The 20,417-nt window shown below is 38.4% G+C and overlaps 1 protein-coding gene, 1 long non-coding RNA gene and 1 pseudogene across 3 annotated transcripts; all 3 read left to right on the top strand.

Moving 5' to 3' along the window:
* The first annotated feature begins 1,419 nt into the window (after nt 1-1,419).
* LOC310729195 lies at nt 1,420-2,095 on the top strand. Its single transcript, XR_014534491.1, has 3 exons — nt 1,420-1,464; nt 1,631-1,913; nt 2,059-2,095. It is a non-coding gene; the product is annotated as an uncharacterized lncRNA (long non-coding RNA).
* A 9,337-nt stretch (nt 2,096-11,432) lies between these two features.
* On the top strand, nt 11,433-16,990 carry LOC310729359 (protocadherin gamma-A4-like; the record flags this gene model as incomplete). Its single annotated transcript, XM_083547461.1, has 2 exons — nt 11,433-14,028; nt 15,911-16,990. Exons 1-2 carry the CDS (start codon nt 11,638-11,640, stop codon nt 16,988-16,990), a joined length of 3,471 nt encoding a protein of 1,156 aa, XP_083403587.1. The 5' UTR covers nt 11,433-11,637.
* On the top strand, nt 16,968-20,130 carry LOC310729033 (protocadherin alpha-C2 pseudogene; annotated as a pseudogene). The gene has a single exon. The product of its transcript is annotated as a protocadherin alpha-C2 pseudogene (transcript).
* Nucleotides 20,131-20,417: the final 287 nt, after the last annotated feature.

Genomic DNA, 20,417 nt, shown 5'->3' on the forward strand with positions numbered 1-20,417 from the left:
AGGAAATTCTTGAACTTGAATCTGAAACAAAAAGCATGTACCAACAAATAAATTGTTATGAGTTAACTGTAACAATTTAGGTGTAAAACATTAAACATTTCACGCTAAGCGAAGCAACAGTCAATTTAGAATATTTTACTAAATACAAACAGTTTAGTAGATATATTTTGGGTTAGGTCTGAGACTCAAATCAAATCAAATCAAATCAAATCAAATCAAATCAAATCAAATCAAATCAAATCAAATTTTATTTTTCACATACACATACATACAGGGTACGACATGCAGTGAAATGCTTTTTACGATGGTCCGGAATGAGGGAATAGGATGGGGAGTAAAAGTATAAAGTATAAAACTATATAAAATATAAAAAATATAAATATGAGAAAAAAGGTGTATATACAGTACAAGGTATGCTTATGGCAGTGAACAGTAAATCAGTAAACAATTTAAGGTGGTTGATGTGATTGTCCTTAAAGTGTCCGTGTGCCGTATGGTGTGGTATAAAGTATAATGTGCAAATCCACTTTATACTTTATACCACATCATACCGCACACAGACACTTTAAGAACAATCACATCAACCACCTTAAATTGTTTACTGATTTATTGTTTACTGCCATAAGCATACCTTAGATACCTGGACTTATTACAGTTTTTCTCAACTGCTTTCAGTCATTTCTCACAACAGAACTGCATTTCTCAAAACTACTCGTCCCATTGTCAGAACCTGTTGTCAGTTCTTCACATCATATCAGCAATGTCTTGTTGTTTTCATCAATTTGCAATTGCTTTTGGACAACATGCAAATGGTTCTGTATATCTGTCAGCTGCTTTTGACAATTCTTGTTGCTTTTGTCCTGCTGTGCAAAATAACTTGTCCTGGTTCTCAGCTGAAATGTCACAACCAACAAACCAATTAGTCTTTTTCTCAGGTTGGAAGTCTGTACTATCAAAATGAGTGAACATGTTCTCAGAATTGTATGTCTGTACAGATTTCTACAAATTGTGAGTACATGTTTGCTAAGAAATATGTCCGGAATTGACAAATTGCTCTCAGGTGAGTTTTCACCTTCGTTGACAAAGAGAAACATTTGCAACTCTAGACTAACCAATGATCAACCAGTTCTGTGAAATATCTCAGAGGTGCAAATCATGAAGACTGATTTGGCAGGGTCACATATATATACAGTGCACAACACAAGTGTTCCCCTTTCTGATAATGGAAGCTGAAGGAAGAAAAAGAGGATTAAAACTGCATGGTGGAAGAGTACAGAGACACAGAAGAGGAAGGGGTATAAGATGCCAAATATACACAGCGATTCCAGATGAAATCAGGGCCACACTGGTGGATCACGTTATCAATCATGGCCTTACAATGGAAGAGGCTGGTCGAAGGGTGAAGCCAAATGTTGGAAAAACAACTGTGTCATCAATAATTCAAACATTTCGTAGAGAGAACAGGTATGTAATGTACTGTATAGTAAAGTAATACTGTAGACTTACTGTTACATATACTGTAACACACCTTAGGTTTTCCATGCATACAGTATTCTTAGTTATTTACTGTATGAATCAAAATCCTGTGATCCCTATACTTCTATAATTTACAATATATTTTCTCATGTAGGACTGCAAGACAACCTCGCAGGGGTGGCAGAGGGCCCCTTTTCACACCTCAGCAGGAGGAAGCAATTTGCAACATGGTTATGTCTAACAATGCCATAAGACTAAGGGAGATACAAAGTGCTATTGTTGAAGACAACAGTATCTTTGAAAATATACAATCTGTGAGTATTTCAACTATAGACAGGGTCTTGAAAAGACATGTAATCACCATGAAGCAGCTGTACAATGTACCCTTTGAAAAAAATGCTGACAGAGTGAAAGAGCTACGACTCCAGTTTGTACAGGTATGTTGTATACCCACTATACTGTAAGAGTAACGTCTAAACATTTGATATTGGTGGAACTTCATAGATCTTTACATTTGATGTAGCTGTAAACAATGAAGACAAATACAGTAATTTATGCACACTGTGTTTTTCTGGTATATAGCGCATAATGGAAATGGAATCAAGAGAACCACCTCACAACTTTACATACTTGGATGAGGCTGGCTTCAACGTGGCCAAAGGCAGAAGGCATGGTAGAAATCTAACCGGCCAGAGAGCTACTGTTGATGTCCCAGGCCAACGTTGAGGAAACATCACTATGTGTGCTGCTATTTCAGACCAAGGTGTGCTAGCTCATATTCCTATGTACAACACACAGCATGTCCTTACATTCTTAGACAATCTCTATAGAAATGTCATTCCTGAAGATGAGAGGGACCTCAATCGAGATGATCTACCAAAGTATGTAGTAATTTTTGACAATGTCAGTTTCCATCACTCTGACAACATCAGGCAGTGGTTTGTCCACCTCCGCAGGATGCTGATTGAATTCCTTCCACCCTACTCCCCGTTCCTGAACCCAATCGAAGAGTTTTTTTGGAGGTGGAAGGTTTATGATCATCAGCCACATAGGTGGATGACACTGCTGGCTGCCATGGATGCAGCATGTGAGGACATCTCAGCAGATGCATGCAGAGGCTGGATTAGGCACTCAAGAAGATTCTTTCCACCGTGAATAGCAAGGGAAAATATATGTTGTGATGTGGATGAGAATCTGTGGCCCAACAGAGAGGACCGACATGACGCATAGGAAAACTGCCATATAATTTGACCTTTACCTTCTGTACATGTATAGTTTTTCCCACTTTGTCTTTTTCAGGTTTTCATTTGTTGGTAAATAGCCTATGTGTAGTTTCCCTTGTTTTCTGTATGTAATTACCACTATTGACAGTACAGTAAAAATGTGAATACAGTGTGATCTTTTGTTTCGATTCTTCCATATACTGTTACGTGGGTCAATGTTGATTGGTTAACTGAGGTTAGATGGAATCAATCAGAAAAATTATCTATTCATACCATGTAAATTACTGTAACACCTGGTTGATGCATAATGGTTTGCTAAAGTAACTTCTTTTTTTACCGGAGGGACACTGTAAATTATGACACACACCAGTACGGTAATTTAGTAGTTTCTAGTCATCAAAACCTGACTTGAGTATAATTTAAATAACTAAAACTGAGTATGATGTTCTACTGACAACATGACTAATAATTTTGCCTGTCACGTTCACATTGTTAAAAAAATGACTTGGGATTCTGCTGCCTCTGACACAATGATTGATGAAAAAACACGCTTTTGCACGATAGACAAAGCATTTTGAGCAGCTGACGTGTATTTTCCGCTTATCCACTATGTTGTGCAGTTTGTACGTTTTGTTTTGAGAAATGCACTTGGAGATTTGCAAACTTCAATTCTGATCTGTTCAAATTTGCCTGTAACCTTACCACTTCACCTGTCATCAGGGGATGAAGAAGCTTGCTGTTCTGTCATAGTAAAGCCTTTGCTGGTAGCGCTTGTGTGTGAGATGTTTTCTGACTGTGATATGACTTTTGGTAAAAGTGACCAGCAACTCTTTGTGGATTGGGAGTTTAGTCTGTGTTTGCCTTGACAGAAGCCTTTGTGCTGGTGATCTAAGAATTCCATCACGAGCCATGTTTCTTAGATTGAGTAGATCAAGAGAGATGTCTGTTCCTCATTGATTTTTTTTTAGCACTGTGTACTGCTTGTTCTGCAAGTCTGTTGGATTGTGGATATTCTGGACTGCTTGTTATATGTTTGAAATCCCAGGTGTCTGCAATTTCTTTATATGCTGGTTGGTAAATTGCGTTCCATTGTCTGAAATCACCTTATGAAGACAGCAAGGTACTGAAAAGTGTTGATGTCAGATTACACAGCAGATCTATCTCAAACCTACCAGAATACGAGTCCACCAGAACAAGATAGGTTTGGCTATTTCATTCAAATAGATCAGTTGCTACAATTGACCATGGGAGATCTGGAGAATCATATAAATTTAATGTTTTATTTGTTGGTTTTGTCTCATGCCATTGCAGATGAACTGCATTCTTCCTTGTTCATTGAAAGCCAAAGCACTTCGCCTCTTGCTCTTTGTTTTGTTGATTCTGCTCCAGGATATCCTCTGTTCAAAATGGTTATATATGCTTTCTGCAGTGACCTGGGGATCACAACTTTTGGAGCTTTCATTACAATCCAGTTTTTTATAGTGAGTTCATGTCTGTGTGGATAGTACTGACAGAGTTCAAGTGAAAGCTTTGACTGTTGTTCTGGCCAGCCTTGGTGTATTGTTCTGCAAAGCTTTTGGAATGTTGGATCTGCAGATGTGTGTTCTTGCAACTGATCGAGCCTTCATAATGAGAAAAGCTCTATTGACATTACCCCAATGTCAACTTTCTCACTACCTAGTGCTTCTGTCGCATTTATGGGGGCACATGAGAGGGTGTCAGCCAAATACATTTGTTTCCTTTTTTTGAAGCTTATCACAAAATCATACTCCCTGAGCTTCATCATATCTTTTTATCATGCCAGTGCCATGCAGTGGCTTGTTGAGTATTGTAACTAATGACTGATGGTCTGTTTCATTGTGGATTGTTTTCCCATAAATGTAGTCATAAAACTTTGCACATGAAAAGGTTACTGCAAGTAGCTCTTTCTCAATTTGAGCATACTGTATTTGCGTGTGTTCGTGATGCAAACTGTGAAGCATCATATGTCAGTGTCACCAGCTTTTGGACATCACAATATCTCAATGTTGGTGGGCATTTAATGCACTCTTTTAGCTTTAAAATGTATTAATTTTTAACATCAAATGTATTCTGATGTTGTTTGAGCTAACACCATTCAATATCTTTACAAGTCAGCTTTCACAAAGGTGCTGAAAACCTGCTGAAATACGGAATATAATTGGAAGCAAATTGACCATCTCTAGAAACCATTGTATGGCTTTAACATTCTCTGGGGCCTCCATCTGTGTGATTGCTTTAATCTTAGATGGAGCTGGCTGTATTCCTTCACTTGTAAAGACATATCCTAAATAACATACTTCTGACAACCAAAACATGCATTTAAGAGGATTTAGTCTAAGGTTGAGCTTTTGTACATGGCTGAGAACATTTTTGAGATTATTATCATGTTATTTCACATCCTGTCCTCCCATCAACTATAATAGCACATGGATACTCTATGAATATTTAATTCATGGATCTTTGGAAAACCTCATTTGGAACCGAAATCTTCCAAAGAGAAAAATGAATGTTGTCATTTTTATTAAAAAAACTTTTTCCAGGAGCAATTTGCAATTATTTTATGTTTAGTTTTATTGTGTATCTTTTGTATATCTGCACATTATTAAAAAAAAAAAAATCTCACTTTAATCCAGTTCCCTCACATTTGATGACATGGTCATTTTTATTTGAAAAAAGAAAAGCTATTTATTTATTTTTTTTCCAGAGGATTGTGTGATGTCCAATGCTGGAAAACATTTGTGTAAATATTGTACAATTTGTTATTTTACTTGTTTATTATTTTGGTCTATTTCTTTACTTTAGTAAAAGTGGTATAGGAATTTGAGATTCTTTGACTTCTTTCACTTTTAGAAAATAATTTGTAACTTATATTTCAATAAACCCTTATCCAGAGAGACTTACGATTTCACGATTTCACACAATGAATAAGTTAAGAGGCCTTTCTCAAGAGCCTGGCAATGGCAGTTTGGTGTTATGGGGATCTGAACTCACAAACTTATGTTTAAAAGTCCAACATATTAGTCATATATAAAATGGATTCAGATATGAAATAATTTAGCATCCAGTCAGGTCCATCATATCAAACAAACTGTCATCTGCTGTGGCCTTCTCGTGTTACAATATAGTTCAAACTACACCTATCGGATTTAATTAAAAAATTTATGTAGAAACACGTGTGCTAATATGAACTGTTTAAGTATAATTCTCCGTAATGCTAAATATTGGTTATTTATTTGTTATTTTACTTTTTATTAATTCATTATGTTCATGCATGCTATATAGTTCTTCTTTTTTCGGCTTCTCCCATTAGGGGTCGCCACAGCGGATCATCTGTCTCCATACCCCATCTGCCTCCTACAGAGAAGAAATTGTTTTTAAAGTATTGTATCTTCTTTGTGATATTTCAATAGAATCATTTATAGTTTGAGATAAATAGAGGTGGGAAGTAACAAAGTACAAATACTTTGTACAAATACTAAATTTTTTCTGGGATCAGTACTTTACTTCACAATCTTTTTACTTTTACTCATTACATTTCTACACAAATATCTGTACTTTGTACTTCTTAAATTTTCAAAATAGGCTTGTTAATTAAGTTTTAATCTATTTGGTGACATGAACAATATTTTTTTTTCTCGTTGCGTGCCGTTTTCAGTCCATCAACCTATTTATTTTATATTGTGCAGTTTTTTTTTAATCCACCACTGGTTTATCATTCCCTGGCTCTCACACACTACAGATGTAGACAAGTTTATGAAGCTAACAATGAGCAGGCAGAAGGCAACAAGAAGTCTGGGGTTAATGTGGATGAGACAGAGGGAGTCAGTGATGTAAACATGACAGACAGATTTAGCATTAATATTGTATTGTACTTTATTTGCAGAGAACTCTGTGTAAAAACAGTTTAGTATATAAAGTTTAGCATACATTATATGATCAAAATGAGTGTACATGTAATACATGGTTTAAAGGCCAGTGACCAGATAAGGCTGATGGATTAGTTTAGGAATTAGAAAAAAAAACAGAAGTTGTAGAAAGTAAGTGAAACGTTTATGGAGAAAGTTCAATAACGTCAACTCCTGGGGAATAGGATGGACCAGAATCATCTCTAGTTGCAATGGGTGAAGTTGGGAAAGTCAGGAGAGATGGACCCTGTGGAAAAATGCTCAATCAGTAGCTCGAGATAAGTTTAAGTAGAAGTATGAGTATGAACTGGAAGAGTTATTTGAGGTGTAAAATAAAGACGCATATGAGGACCAAAAAGTTGCTATAAAAACAGATTTAAACCATGGCCAGCAGAAATATATATATATGCCCAAAACACACAGGAAGTAAGATGTTTCTATAAGAGCATGAGCTTAAGATGCAGCCAGGATGAGACTTAGTCAGGAAATTCTATATAAAGCATTTGAAGAAAATAGCTCAAATTAAATTTTATTTGTCACGTACACTTTAGGAGTTTCTTCACTGAAAAAATAGATAACGTTAGAAAAACAATTGTGGTGGTCCATCCTCTGACAGCATCTCCTGAAATTTTTTGCCTACAACTCCACAATTACACTGTTTTACATGTATAGGACAGGAAGAGCTGTATAATGTTTTTACCAAAGCTAAATCAACAACATGTCAGTTAGATCCCATCCCAACTCATCTATTGAAGGAAGTGTTACATACAGCTGGTGAGCCTCTTCTCAATATTATTAACTCCTCACTATCGTTAGGTCACGTCCCTAAATCTCTCAAGTTAGCAGTATTAAGCCCCTCATTAATAAACCTAATCTGGATCCAAACATGCTATTGAATTACAGACCAATTTCAAATCTCCCATTTATGTCTAAAATTTTAGAAAAGATTGTCGCTGCCCAGTTATGTTCCCACCTGCAAGAGAACAATATCTTTAAGTGTTTTAGTCAGGCTTTAGGCCCCATCATAGCACAGAAACTGCCCTAGTTAAAATCACTAATGACCTGTTTTTAGCTTCAGACCAAGGCTTAATCTCGCTGTTGGTTTTACTAGATCTTAGTGCTGCATTCGACACTATAGACCATGATCTCCTCCTAGATCGCTTACAGAATTACTTCGGCATTAAGGGACAGGCATTAAGCTGGTTTAAATCCTACCTGTCCGATTGTTACCATTTCGTACACTTAAATGGATAGTTATCCAGGCTAATGCTAGTAAATTATGGCATGCCGCAAGGTTCAGTTCTAGGACCCCTGCTCTTCACAATATACATGCTTCCGTTAGGAAATATTATTAGAAGGCATGGAATTAGCTTCCATTGTTATGCTGATGACACCCAGCTATATATCTTAACAAAACCAGGTGATACAGCTCAATTAGCTTGCATAACTGAGTGTGTTAAAGAAATAAGAGATTGGATAACTCATAACTTTCTACTACTAAATTCTGATAAGACTGAGATTTTGCTCATCGGCCCAAAAACCAGTATACAGAAGCTCCAGCATCTCAACCTGCACTTAGACGGATGCTCTGTAACCACTAGTTCAACTGTAAAAGACCTGGGAGTTATTTTAGGCAGCAACTTGTCTTTTAAAAATCATATCAATTAAGTTACAAAAACAGCCTTCTTTCACCTTAGAAATATTTCTAAGCTAAGAAATATGTTGTCTATATCCGATTAGATTATTGTAATGTATTACTAGGTGGATGTCCTGCGTCATTAATAAACAAGCTTCAGTTAGTTCAGAATGCGGCAGCAAGAGTTCTAACAAGGTCAAGAAAATATGACCATATAACCCCAATCTTATCGTCACTACACTGGCTTCCTGTTAAGTTTTGAATAGACTTCAAACTACTGCTTCTCACTTATAAAGCACTAAATGGTTTGGCTCCCATATATCTCTCCAGTCTTTTAACATGCTACAATCTGCCACGCTTCCTGAGATCTCAAAACTCTGGGCTTCTAGTAGTTCCTAGAATAGCAAAGTCCACTAAAGGCGGCAGATCATTTTCAGATTTAGCTCCTACTGAAATAGTCTTCCTGACAGTGTTCGGGGCTCAGACACACTCTCCCAGTTTAAGTGCAGATTAAAAACATATCTTTTTAGCAAAGCCTACACATAACATACGTCTCACATCATAACCTTGTGGTCCAGAACATCTGATCACATGCACATTATCAACTTGTGCTGTTAATATCATGAACAGCAGCTACGCTAATTCTTCTCTACTGCTTCTCTTTCTCTCCCCATCCCGATTTATGGATGATTTATGGACTAAGTAGATTCCAAACTCGCAAACATCCCGAACCATCTAGAGATGTAGCAGTGCCAATTGTATGACATTGGACCTACTGAAGTGTTTAAAGGCTCTGGCATGGAGAAGCTGATGCTGGATCTGTGATGATCACAATTGTTGAGCTCATAGAACTAGGAGCTACTAACCATATAGACTGTATAAGACTGCAGAAAGAACATTACTTATAATCTTATACTCCAGTACTCATGTTAGTTCTCACTCTCCAGTGTTCTGTATTGTTGGAAGATTTATGATCACACTCTTGATGTCACCCAAATGAGAATGGGTTCCCTTTTTGAGTCTGGTTCCTTTCAAGGTTTCTTCCTCATTACATCTAAGGGAGTTTTTCCTTGCCACAGTCGCCACGGCTTGCTCATCAGGGATAAATGCACACCATTCACCTTGACTGTTAATTTCTGTAAAGCTGCTTTGAGACAATGTCTGTTGTGAAAAGCGCTATAGAAATAAACTTGACTTGACTTGACACATACATACAGAGTACGACATGCAGTGAAATGCTTTTTACGTCTGTCCGTCATTTAAACATAAAAAGGAATAGAATTTTAGGATAAAAATAAAACCAAAAAAAAAGGTAGATAAATAAAAAGTAAAAACTTTAAAAATATGAAAATATATGTATATACATGGATGCACATGGCAAATATTAACAGTACAAACTAAAGTGATTTAGTGATTGTCCTTTAAGTGTCCATGTGCAGTATGGTGTGGTATAAAGTGGCACTGTGCTGGGCAAGTCCAGAGTTAAAGTGTCATAGTGCAAAAAAAGTTGTGCAGAAATGAGTGAAGATGGAGAGTGTCAGGTATCACTGCGGGTGACTAGATAACAAAAGTATCAGAGCAATAGGCCAAAGGCAAAATCAAAGTCTAAAAAACAGTCCAGGGTCTTAACACAGGCGAACAGGGCAATGCAGAGAGAGAATCAAAACCAAAACATTTCAAAAATTCCATAAAACAGCAAACAGCAAACTATGAAGGGCAGAGCAGAATCACAAATCAAAAACAGTCCAGAGTTCAAATCAGAGCTGAGGCAATGCAGAACAGGGTACAGAGTCACAATCAGGATCAGGAACAGGTACAGAAACAGAATCCAGAGCAGGCAGGGTGGCAAGAGTATTCCCACGGACTTCAGAAAGCTGGTGAGATAATCTGGCGCTGAGCTACCAGGGGTCAGGCAAACACCTTGGAGAAACCCAGGGTTGGAGCAATGTAGTCAGCAAGGGTTGGGCCCTCAGCGGGACACTGGAGCAGAGCGGCTCCTTCTGCGGGACTTTGGACAGGCTTGGGGGCATGCTCAGCAGGGCAGAAAGGCTTGGGGGCATGCTCAGCAGGGCAGACAGGCTTGGGGGCATGTTCAGCAGGGCAGAAGAGCTGGGCAACGTCCCCAGGCAGGCAGGCAGTAAGGCTGAGTTTGGGAAGCCCGTCCCCAACAGAGCTCAGGGGCCGGAGGGACAACCGTTTTAAGACGTTATTTAGAACTAGCTGGTTCACTAAAGATTGTCCATATATATATATATATATATATATATATATATATATATATATATATATATATATATATATATATATATATATATTCAATTTAATACTTATTTAATTAATAAACAAGCAATTTACATAGAACATGTTTATGTATTTTTTTTTTTGTTGTTGTTGTTGAAATATTTAACCTTCCTTTGCTACAGCATGGGTTTCACTTTATCAAACTGTTCAATAATAAAGCTCACTTGGATTTGAGAATGGATTTGGACTGTACTTTATGTCAACAGTCTGCTACAATGGCTCAGGACCACAAGCTGAATTGAATCACCTACTGCACACCTCAACAAAGATGAACTGTTATAAATGAATATTCTGTGCCACCCATGTAAAGACCGGTTCCCTGTTCAGTCTGTTTCCTCTCAAGATTTCTTTCCCATGGCATGTCATGGAGTTTTTCCTTGCTGTAGTCGCCACTGGATGCTCTTTAGGAATAACCTTACAATTATATGGAACAAATTCATAAATTTTTTATCACCGCCTTGTCTGTGTAAAGCTGTTTTGACACAATGTCTATTTTTTAAAGTGCTATACAATAAAATTTAATTTTTATAGAGATGAATTAAATTGATTTGAGAATTTAATTATAAATAGTTTTATCTATATGTTCAGCACAACTGAAAAAAGGCGGAGTGTTTGTGGAAACAGGAATTGTGGCAGAAATACTAAATTTCAACTGCTAAATAACATCAAGAAATTACTTGAGTGTCGCTGTTCACTACTGTGGTGCTGAAAGTAACCACTACGTTCTAGCACATGAGGAGTTCATGTATACGTTTAATGTTACAGACATGCAGCAAATGTGGACACACATTAATAGTATTACTTTGGTAATAGTTACTTTAAAATAAACGAATTCTGTCTTATCTTTTCTATCTTCTATCTTTTTTTTTTATCGATTTCGCGGAACTCGCTGACGTTGGTCTCCGGGTGTCGCTGTTTGCTAGTAAATGACTTTAAAAGGCATTGGCTCGAGAGGGAGATAGTGATTATAATTCTCACATGTTCAATATATCTGTGAGGACCACAGCACTTTCTGTGATCGCAATTTGTTTATTTGACCTACTTTAGAAACACATCACCGTATAGGGCCGGGAGAATGAAGACTGTGGAATGTATGCGTTGTGTGATCGTTTTTTTTGTATTCTTGGCGACATGGAAATTGGCTTTGTCTGTCACGCGTTACTCTATACCGGAGGAGATGGAGAGAGGGTCTATTGTTGCTAATCTAGCTGCAGACTTGGGACTGGATGTAGGAGCTTTAGCTGAACGAGAGGTAAAGCTTGATATATTTAATAACAAAAAATATTTAGATGTTAATAAGAAAACTGGGGAGCTGTACATTATTGAAAGAATTGATAGAGAAAATATATGCCAGATCAAAACGTCAAACTGTTTGATTAAACTGGATATGATAATCAAAAACCCATTGCGTATTTTTAACATTGAATTACAAATCACAGATATCAACGATAACGCTCCACATTTTAGAAGGGATAGGGTCGAACTTGATGTCTCCGAGTCGGCGTCACCCGGTGAACGATTTTCTTTACCCAATGCACAAGACCCGGATGTAGGTGCCAACACTGTAAATACTTACAAAATTGGAGAAAGTGATCATTTTACAATCGATATTCATTCTGGTAGTGATACAAAATATGTCGACTTGGTTCTTATGAAAGCATTAGACAGGGAAGCAAAGCCTATTCATACTCTCATTCTTACTGCTGTAGATGGCGGTGTCCCTGCACGCTCAGGAACTGCCAGTATTATTGTTCGAGTGCTAGACTCAAACGACAACGCCCCTCAGTTTGACCTCTCAGTGTACACAGTAAAAATGAATGAGAATTCACCGATTGGAACTCTTGTAACCAAATTAAACGCAACCGATTCTGATGAAGGCTCAAACGCGGTAATAACATACTCATTTACACTATATACCTCAGAAAAAACGCAAAACGTGTTCAATTTGAATTCAGAAACGGGCGAAATCACTGTTAAAGGAACAATAGATTTCGAAGACATGAAAATATTTGAGATGCATATAGAGGCCAAAGATAATGGCCCTGTTCCGCTATCCAGTCAGTGTAGAATAACAGTAGATATTAACGACATGAATGATAATTATCCAGAGATAACCATCAAATCACTAAAGAACACTGTGAAAGAGGACACTCCTGTCGGCACTGTCATAGCCCTTGTAGGTGTAAGCGACAGAGACACGGGGGATAATGGCAAGGTTAATCTTGCAATCAATAGGAACATACCATTTACTCTAAACAAATCATCTAACTACCACTACGAACTGCTAGTCTCGAGACCATTAGATCGCGAAACAAATTTAGAATATGATATTACGTTGTTAGTTACGGACAGAGGAAATCCTCCACTGTCTGACAATGAAACTATAACAGTGCATTTACTGGACGTTAATGATAACGCACCGCAATTCCCACAGATTTTCTATAAGATATATGTTATGGAAAATAATCCTCCGGGTGCATTGTTAAGCTCTATAACAGCACATGACCCAGATTTAAATGAAAATCAATATCTAGTGTATTTCATAATAGAAAGGGAAATAGCAAACACTTCCATGTCCATGTTGTTCTCGATTAATCCAGAGAACGGAAACCTTTACGCACTCAAGACGTTTGATTATGAGATTGAAAATGAGTTTCTATTTCACGTCGAGGCTAGAGACTCTGGTGTTCCCCCACTCAGCAGTAACGTGACCGTTCACATTATTATCATGGACCAGAACGACAACACACCAGTTATAGTGTCTCCGTGGCGCGCGCATGGCTCAGTAATACAGGAGAAAATACCAAGATCCACTGATAAAGGAACTCTGATAGCCAAAGTAATTGCTATAGACGCAGATTCAGTGCACAACTCTCGCGTGACGTACCGGTTTCTTCAGAACACGGATGCTACATTGTTTAGTCTGGACCAGTACAACGGAGAGATCCGGACCACGAGAATGTTTAGTTACAGAGACTCGCGCCACCAGCGGCTGGTGGTGATCGCCAAGGATAATGGAGATCCCTCTCTTTCTGCTACAATCACCATCACACTGTCCACGGTGGAGACCGCGCTTAAAAGCTATGCAGACATGACTGAAATGCCTTTAGAATATGACATCTTTTCAGATTTAAACCTGTATCTAGTGATCGGACTGGGCTCGGTGTCATTTTTGTTACTGATCACTATATTGGTGACCATCGTGCTGAAGTGTCAGAAACCAAAGCCCAGTAAAGCTGCTCCTCCCTGCAGAAACAGTGTGATCAGTGAGAGGAACTCTACCATCGCAGATTCCACCCTGGTCTCCAACGATGCCTACTGGTACAGTTTATTTCTAGCAGAGACCAGAAAAGGAAAGCTGGTAGTTAGACAACCTGTGCCAAAGGGGACAAGATACGTTGTGTCCAGTATACCGAGGAGCACAGGACTGTCTGAGACTAGTGACTCAGCTGCATCTACTTTACAGGTAAGGTAGCAACAACTTGACATGAATTCAGTTACATTTTAGGATTTCTCTAATGTCCTCATTAAATTATAGGGCATTTTATACTACTCAAATGTCGTGCACAGAGACAAATAATTGCTCAAATATTCTGTGTAACAACAAACGTTAATTGAATCCTAAAAAAGTACGATCTAACTATCTAACAATGAATGGTGAATATTCTACAATGTCATCAACATATTCTCAATATTTTTCTTTACGAGATTTACTCTATTTGTCTTGAAGATGCAAATATAAATGCGTCGCGTGTGCACAAAGTGGCGCTGTAATCCACAAAAAGCAAATGGGCTGTAAACTGGGCGTATGTTCCTGGCGCCATCACAGTTAATCTCTGGGCGATCAGAAGATGCATCGCGTGCTTAAAAGGATACACTAATAAGTGGAAAACGGATACGCAGTTTGTTTGTTTTTCTTAAAACGTTAATATTTTGAAATATTTATTTTATGTCATCATTTGGGGTCCTGTGGAAAAGTCATCATATTGTACAAAAAAAAAAGATTAGAGAGGACAATGGGGGCACACATGAATGCGCGGTGCTGGAGAAGGTACGTCTCGCGTGTTATTTTATTGTCTGCCATGATTCAAACAGCGTCTACTGTAACGCACTATTCAATCCCTGAGGAGATGGAAGAAGGATCCGTGGTTGCAAATCTAGCCACCGATCTGGGGCTGGATTTAGATACATTGATTAAGCGAAAGGCACGACTAGATGTTATTGCTAATAAGAAATATCTGGACATAAACAGAGAAAAGGGAGAGCTTTACATATTAGAAAAGATTGATCGCGAGCTTCTTTGTCCTGCTAAAACGACTTGCTTTTTAAAAATGGAAGTGATTGTGGAGAATCCTGTGCGCATATTTTACATCGAATTAGAAATAACTGATATTAATGACAATAATCCTCATTTCCGACGCGACACTATTTATTTGGACATTTTGGAATCGACACCAGTAGGTGAAAGATTTTCTGTCAGCAATGCGGTGGATTCTGATATTGGATCCAATTCGGTTAAAACGTACTACCTAAGTAAAAGCGATCACTTTGGCATAGAGATACAGTCTGGTAGAGACGGCTCTAAATTCGCTGATTTAATTTTGAAAAAGACTTTAGACCGGGAGGTTCAAGCAGTCCATGATTTAATCCTTACTGCTGTGGATGGAGGATCCGCTGCGCGCTCTGGTACAGCCAGCATCGTTGTTCAAGTGCAGGATGCGAATGACAATGCACCCAAGTTTGATCGGGAAAGCTATACAATCAATATCACAGAGAATTTGCCGACAGGAAGTCTTGTGATGAAACTAAATGCAACGGACTTAGATGAAGGCTCCAACTCAGATATTACATACTCTTTCGGCCTATATACATCGGAAAAGGCACAAGAGACTTTTAGTTTAAACCCAGACACCGGTGAGATAAGAGTTAAAGAAATGATTAATTACGAAGATTTCCGAATTTATAACATGGAGATTATAGCAAAGGATAAAGGTTCAACTTCGTTGTCCGGCCAGTGTAAAATAGTCATTATGATTACAGATATGAATGATAATCATCCAGAAATTTCAGTAAGATCTTTTACAAATCCGGTTAAAGAGGACATCGCTGTTGATACAGTCATTGCAGTGATTAGTGTGAGTGATAAGGATTCGGGTGAAAATGGCCAAATTGATGTACATATTCCTGAGAATTTACCGTTTGCACTAAAAGAATCAACTGAGAATTATTACGAGCTCGTTGTATCTCAAACACTGGACCGTGAAAAGGTAGCAGAATATGACATCACATTTGCTGTTACTGACAGAGGAAACCCGTCTTTATCGGAGAATGAAACTATAACTCTGGAGCTATTGGACGTTAACGACAATGTGCCACAGTTCCCACAATCATTTTATACAATAAAGGTTGTGGAAAATAATCTTCCTGGCGCTTTACTGGGTTCCCTGACTGCACACGACCCAGACCTCCATGAAAATCAATATCTCGTTTATTTCATAATAGAAAAGGAAATTGTCAATACTTCGATGTCCATGCTGTTCTCCGTTAATCCAGAAAATGGTAATCTTTACGCATTAAAGACATTCGATTATGAGATGGAGAGGGAGTTCCTTTTTCATATCGAAGCCAGAGATTCTGGGGTTCCCCCACTCAGGAGTAATGTGACCGTTCACATTATTATCATGGACCAGAACGACAACACACCAGTTATAGTGTCTCCATGGCGCGCGCACGGCTCCGTAGTACAGGAAAAAATACCGAGATCCACTGATAAAGGAACTCTGATATCCAAAGTAATTGCTATAGACACAGACTCTGTACACAACTCACGCATTACTTATCAGTTTCTCCAAAACACGGATGCTACATTATTCAGTTTGGATCAGTACAACGGAGAGATCCGGACCACGAGAATGTTTAGTTACAGAGACTCGCGGCACCAGCGACTGGTGGTGATCGCCAAGGATAATGGAGATCCCTCTCTTTCTGCTACAATCACCATCACACTTTCCACGGTGGAGACCGCGCTTAAAAGCTATGCTGACATGACTGAAATGCCTTTAGAATATGACATCTTTTCAGATTTAAACCTGTATCTAGTGATCGGACTGGGCTCAGTTTCATTTTTGTTACTGATCACTATATTGGTGACCATCGTGCTGAAATGTCAGAAACCAAAGCCCAGTAAATCTGCTCCTCCATGTCGGAACAGTGTGATCAGTGAGAGGAACTCTACCATCGCAGATTCCACCCTGGTCTCCAATGATGCCTACTGGTACAGTTTATTCCTAGCAGAGACCAGAAAAGGAAAGCTGGTAGTTAGACAACCTGTGCCAAAGGGGACAAGATACGTTGTGTCTAGTATACCAAGAAGCACAGGACTGTCTGAGACTAGTGACTCAGCTGCATCTACTTTACAGGTAAGGTAGCAAATATTGGCATACATAAAAAATTAATTTGATGATGCCTCGACACTAATATTTATGATATTGCATTTTCTAATATACGCAAGCCAACCTTGTACTGTATTCAAGATAAATGACAAAAAATATCAAGTGGCGCATACAAACTGTAAAATAAAGCTCTATATTGTTGTTTGACACAGAAATTAGAGATCAATCAAGAAGAGATGCAAACTATTTCAGATCCGTGGTCCATCTTATTCAATGGCACTTTAGTAGAACGTTTTGTTTTTGTTTGTTGTTGTTGTTGTTTTTTTTATGTGATTCGAGCTATGATTATTAGAATATCTAGGGGATTTTTCTCTGTGCTTACTGATTCTTGAAATTCTTCATATACAAAGTATAAAAAAAGGTTGTTTGTTGTAGGAAAATCATCAAATTTGTATTGAAGATGTCCATTCAAAATGTGTTGCTTGACGTATGCACAAAGTGGCGCTATATTCAAGAGAAAAACAAATGGGTTGTCCACTGGGCGTGCCGCCATCACAGTTCATTTCTGAGCGATATGAAGAGCATAGGATGCTTATAAGGATTTCACAAATCAGCGAGGGCTCGTGTTAAGGAGTCTTTATTTTCTCTAAGCGCGATATTATCTATTAACATCTTTGTTGTTTCCTTGTTGGACTTTAATGTCAGAGGTTCTGTTGGAAAGTCACTAATTTCTGCAGGACAAACGATTAAAAGAGACAATGGGGGTTCAGATGAATGCGCGGTGCTGGAGAAGGTACGTCTCGCGTGTTATTTTATTGTCTGCCATGATTCAAACAGCGTCTACTGTAACGCACTATTCAATCCCTGAGGAGATGGAAGAAGGATCCGTGGTTGCAAATCTAGCCACCGATCTGGGGCTGGATTTAGATACATTGATTAAGCGAAAGGCACGACTAGATGTTATTGCTAATAAGAAATATCTGGACATAAACAGAGAAAAGGGAGAGCTTTACATATTAGAAAAGATTGATCGCGAGCTTCTTTGTCCTGCTAAAACAACAACGATTTGTTTTTTAAAAATGGAAGTGATTGTGGAGAATCCTGTTCGCATATTTTACATCGAATTAGAAATAACTGATATTAATGACAATAATCCTCATTTCCGACGTGACAATATTCATTTGGACATTTTGGAATCGACATCAGTAGGTGAAAGATTTTCTGTCAGCAATGCGGTGGATTCTGATATTGGATCCAATTCGGTTAAAACGTACTACTTAAGTAAAAGCGATCACTTTGGCATAGAGATACAGTCTGGTAGAGACGGCTCTAAATTCGCTGATTTAATTTTGAAAAAAACTTTAGACCGTGAAGTTCAAGCTGTTCACAATTTAATCCTTACTGCTGTGGATGGAGGATCACCTGCGCGCTCTGGTACAGCCAGCATCGTTGTTCAAGTGCAGGATGCGAATGACAATGCACCCAAGTTTGATCGGGAAAGCTATACAATCAATATCACAGAGAATTTGCCGACAGGAAGTCTTGTGATGAAACTAAATGCAACGGACTTAGATGAAGGCTCCAATTCAGATATTACATACTCTTTCGGCCTATATACATCGGAAAAGGCACAACAGACTTTTAGTTTAAACCCAGACACCGGTGAGATAAGAGTTAAAGAAATGATTAATTACGAAGATTTCCGAATTTATAACATGGAGATTATAGCAAAGGATAAAGGTTCAACTTCGTTGTCCGGCCAGTGTAAAATAGTCATTATGATTACAGATATGAATGATAATCATCCAGAAATTTCAGTAAGATCTTTTACAAATCCGGTTAAAGAGGACATCGCTGTTGATACAGTCATTGCAGTGATTAGTGTGAGTGATAAGGATTCGGGTGAAAATGGCCAAATTGATGTACATATTCCTAAAAATTTACCGTTTGCACTAAAAGAATCAACTGAAAATTATTACGAGCTCGTTGTATCTCAAACACTGGACCGTGAAAAGGTAGCAGAATATGACATCACATTTACTGTTACTGACAGAGGAAACCCGTCTTTATCGGAGAATGAAACTATAACTCTGGAGCTATTGGACGTTAACGACAATGTGCCACAGTTCCCACAATCATTTTATACAATAAAGGTTGTGGAAAATAATCTTCCTGGCGCTTTACTGGGTTCCCTGACTGCACACGACCCAGACCTCCATGAAAATCAATATCTCGTTTATTTCATAATAGAAAAGGAAATTGTCAATACTTCGATGTCCATGCTGTTCTCCGTTAATCCAGAAAATGGTAATCTTTACGCATTAAAGACATTCGATTATGAGATGGAGAGGGAGTTCATTTTTCATATCGAAGCCAGAGATTCTGGGGTTCCCCCACTCAGGAGTAATGTGACTGTTCACATTATTATCATGGACCAGAACGATAACACACCAGTTATAGTGTCTCCATGGCGCGCGCACGGCTCCGTAGTACAGGAAAAAATACCGAGATCCACTGATAAAGGAACTCTGATATCCAAAGTAATTGCTATAGACACAGACTCTGTACACAACTCACGCATTACTTATCAGTTTCTCCAGAACACGGATGCTACATTATTTAGTTTGGACCAGTACAACGGAGAGATCCGGACCACGAGAATGTTTAGTTACAGAGATTCGCGCCACCAGCGACTGGTGGTGATCGCCAAGGATAATGGAGATCCCTCTCTTTCTGCTACAATCACCATCACACTTTCCACGGTGGAGACCGCGCTTAAAAGCTATGCTGACATGACTGAAATGCCTTTAGAATATGACATCTTTTCAGATTTAAACCTGTATCTAGTGATCGGACTGGGCTCGGTTTCATTTTTGTTACTGATCACTATATTGGTGACCATCGTGCTGAAATGTCAGAAACCAAAGCCCAGTAAAGCTGCTCCTCCATGTCGGAACAGTGTGATCAGTGAGAGGAACTCTACCATCGCAGATTCCACCCTGGTCTCCAATGATGCCTACTGGTACAGTTTATTTCTAGCAGAGACCAGAAAAGGAAAGCTGGTAGTTAGACAACCTGTGCCAAAGGGGACAAGATACGTTGTGTCCAGTATACCAAGAAGCACAGGACTGTCTGAGACTAGTGACTCAGCTGCATCTACTTTACAGGTAAGGTAGCAAATATTGGCATACATAAAAAATTAATTTGATGATGCCTTGACACTAATATTTATGATATTCCATTTTCTACTATACGCAAGCCAACCTTGTACTGTATTCAAGATAAATGACAAAACATATGAAGTGGCGCATCCAAAGAGTAAAATAAAGCTCAGTATTGTTGTTTGACACAGAAATTATAGATCAATCAAGAAGAGATGCAAACTATTTCAGATCCGTGGTCCATCTAATTCAATGGCACCTGAGTAGAACGTTTTGTTTTTGTTTGTTGTCGTTTTTTTTTT

Source organism: Silurus aristotelis (genome assembly GCF_946808225.1).
Source record: "Silurus aristotelis genome assembly, chromosome: 7".
Lineage (NCBI taxonomy): Eukaryota > Metazoa > Chordata > Actinopteri > Siluriformes > Siluridae > Silurus > Silurus aristotelis.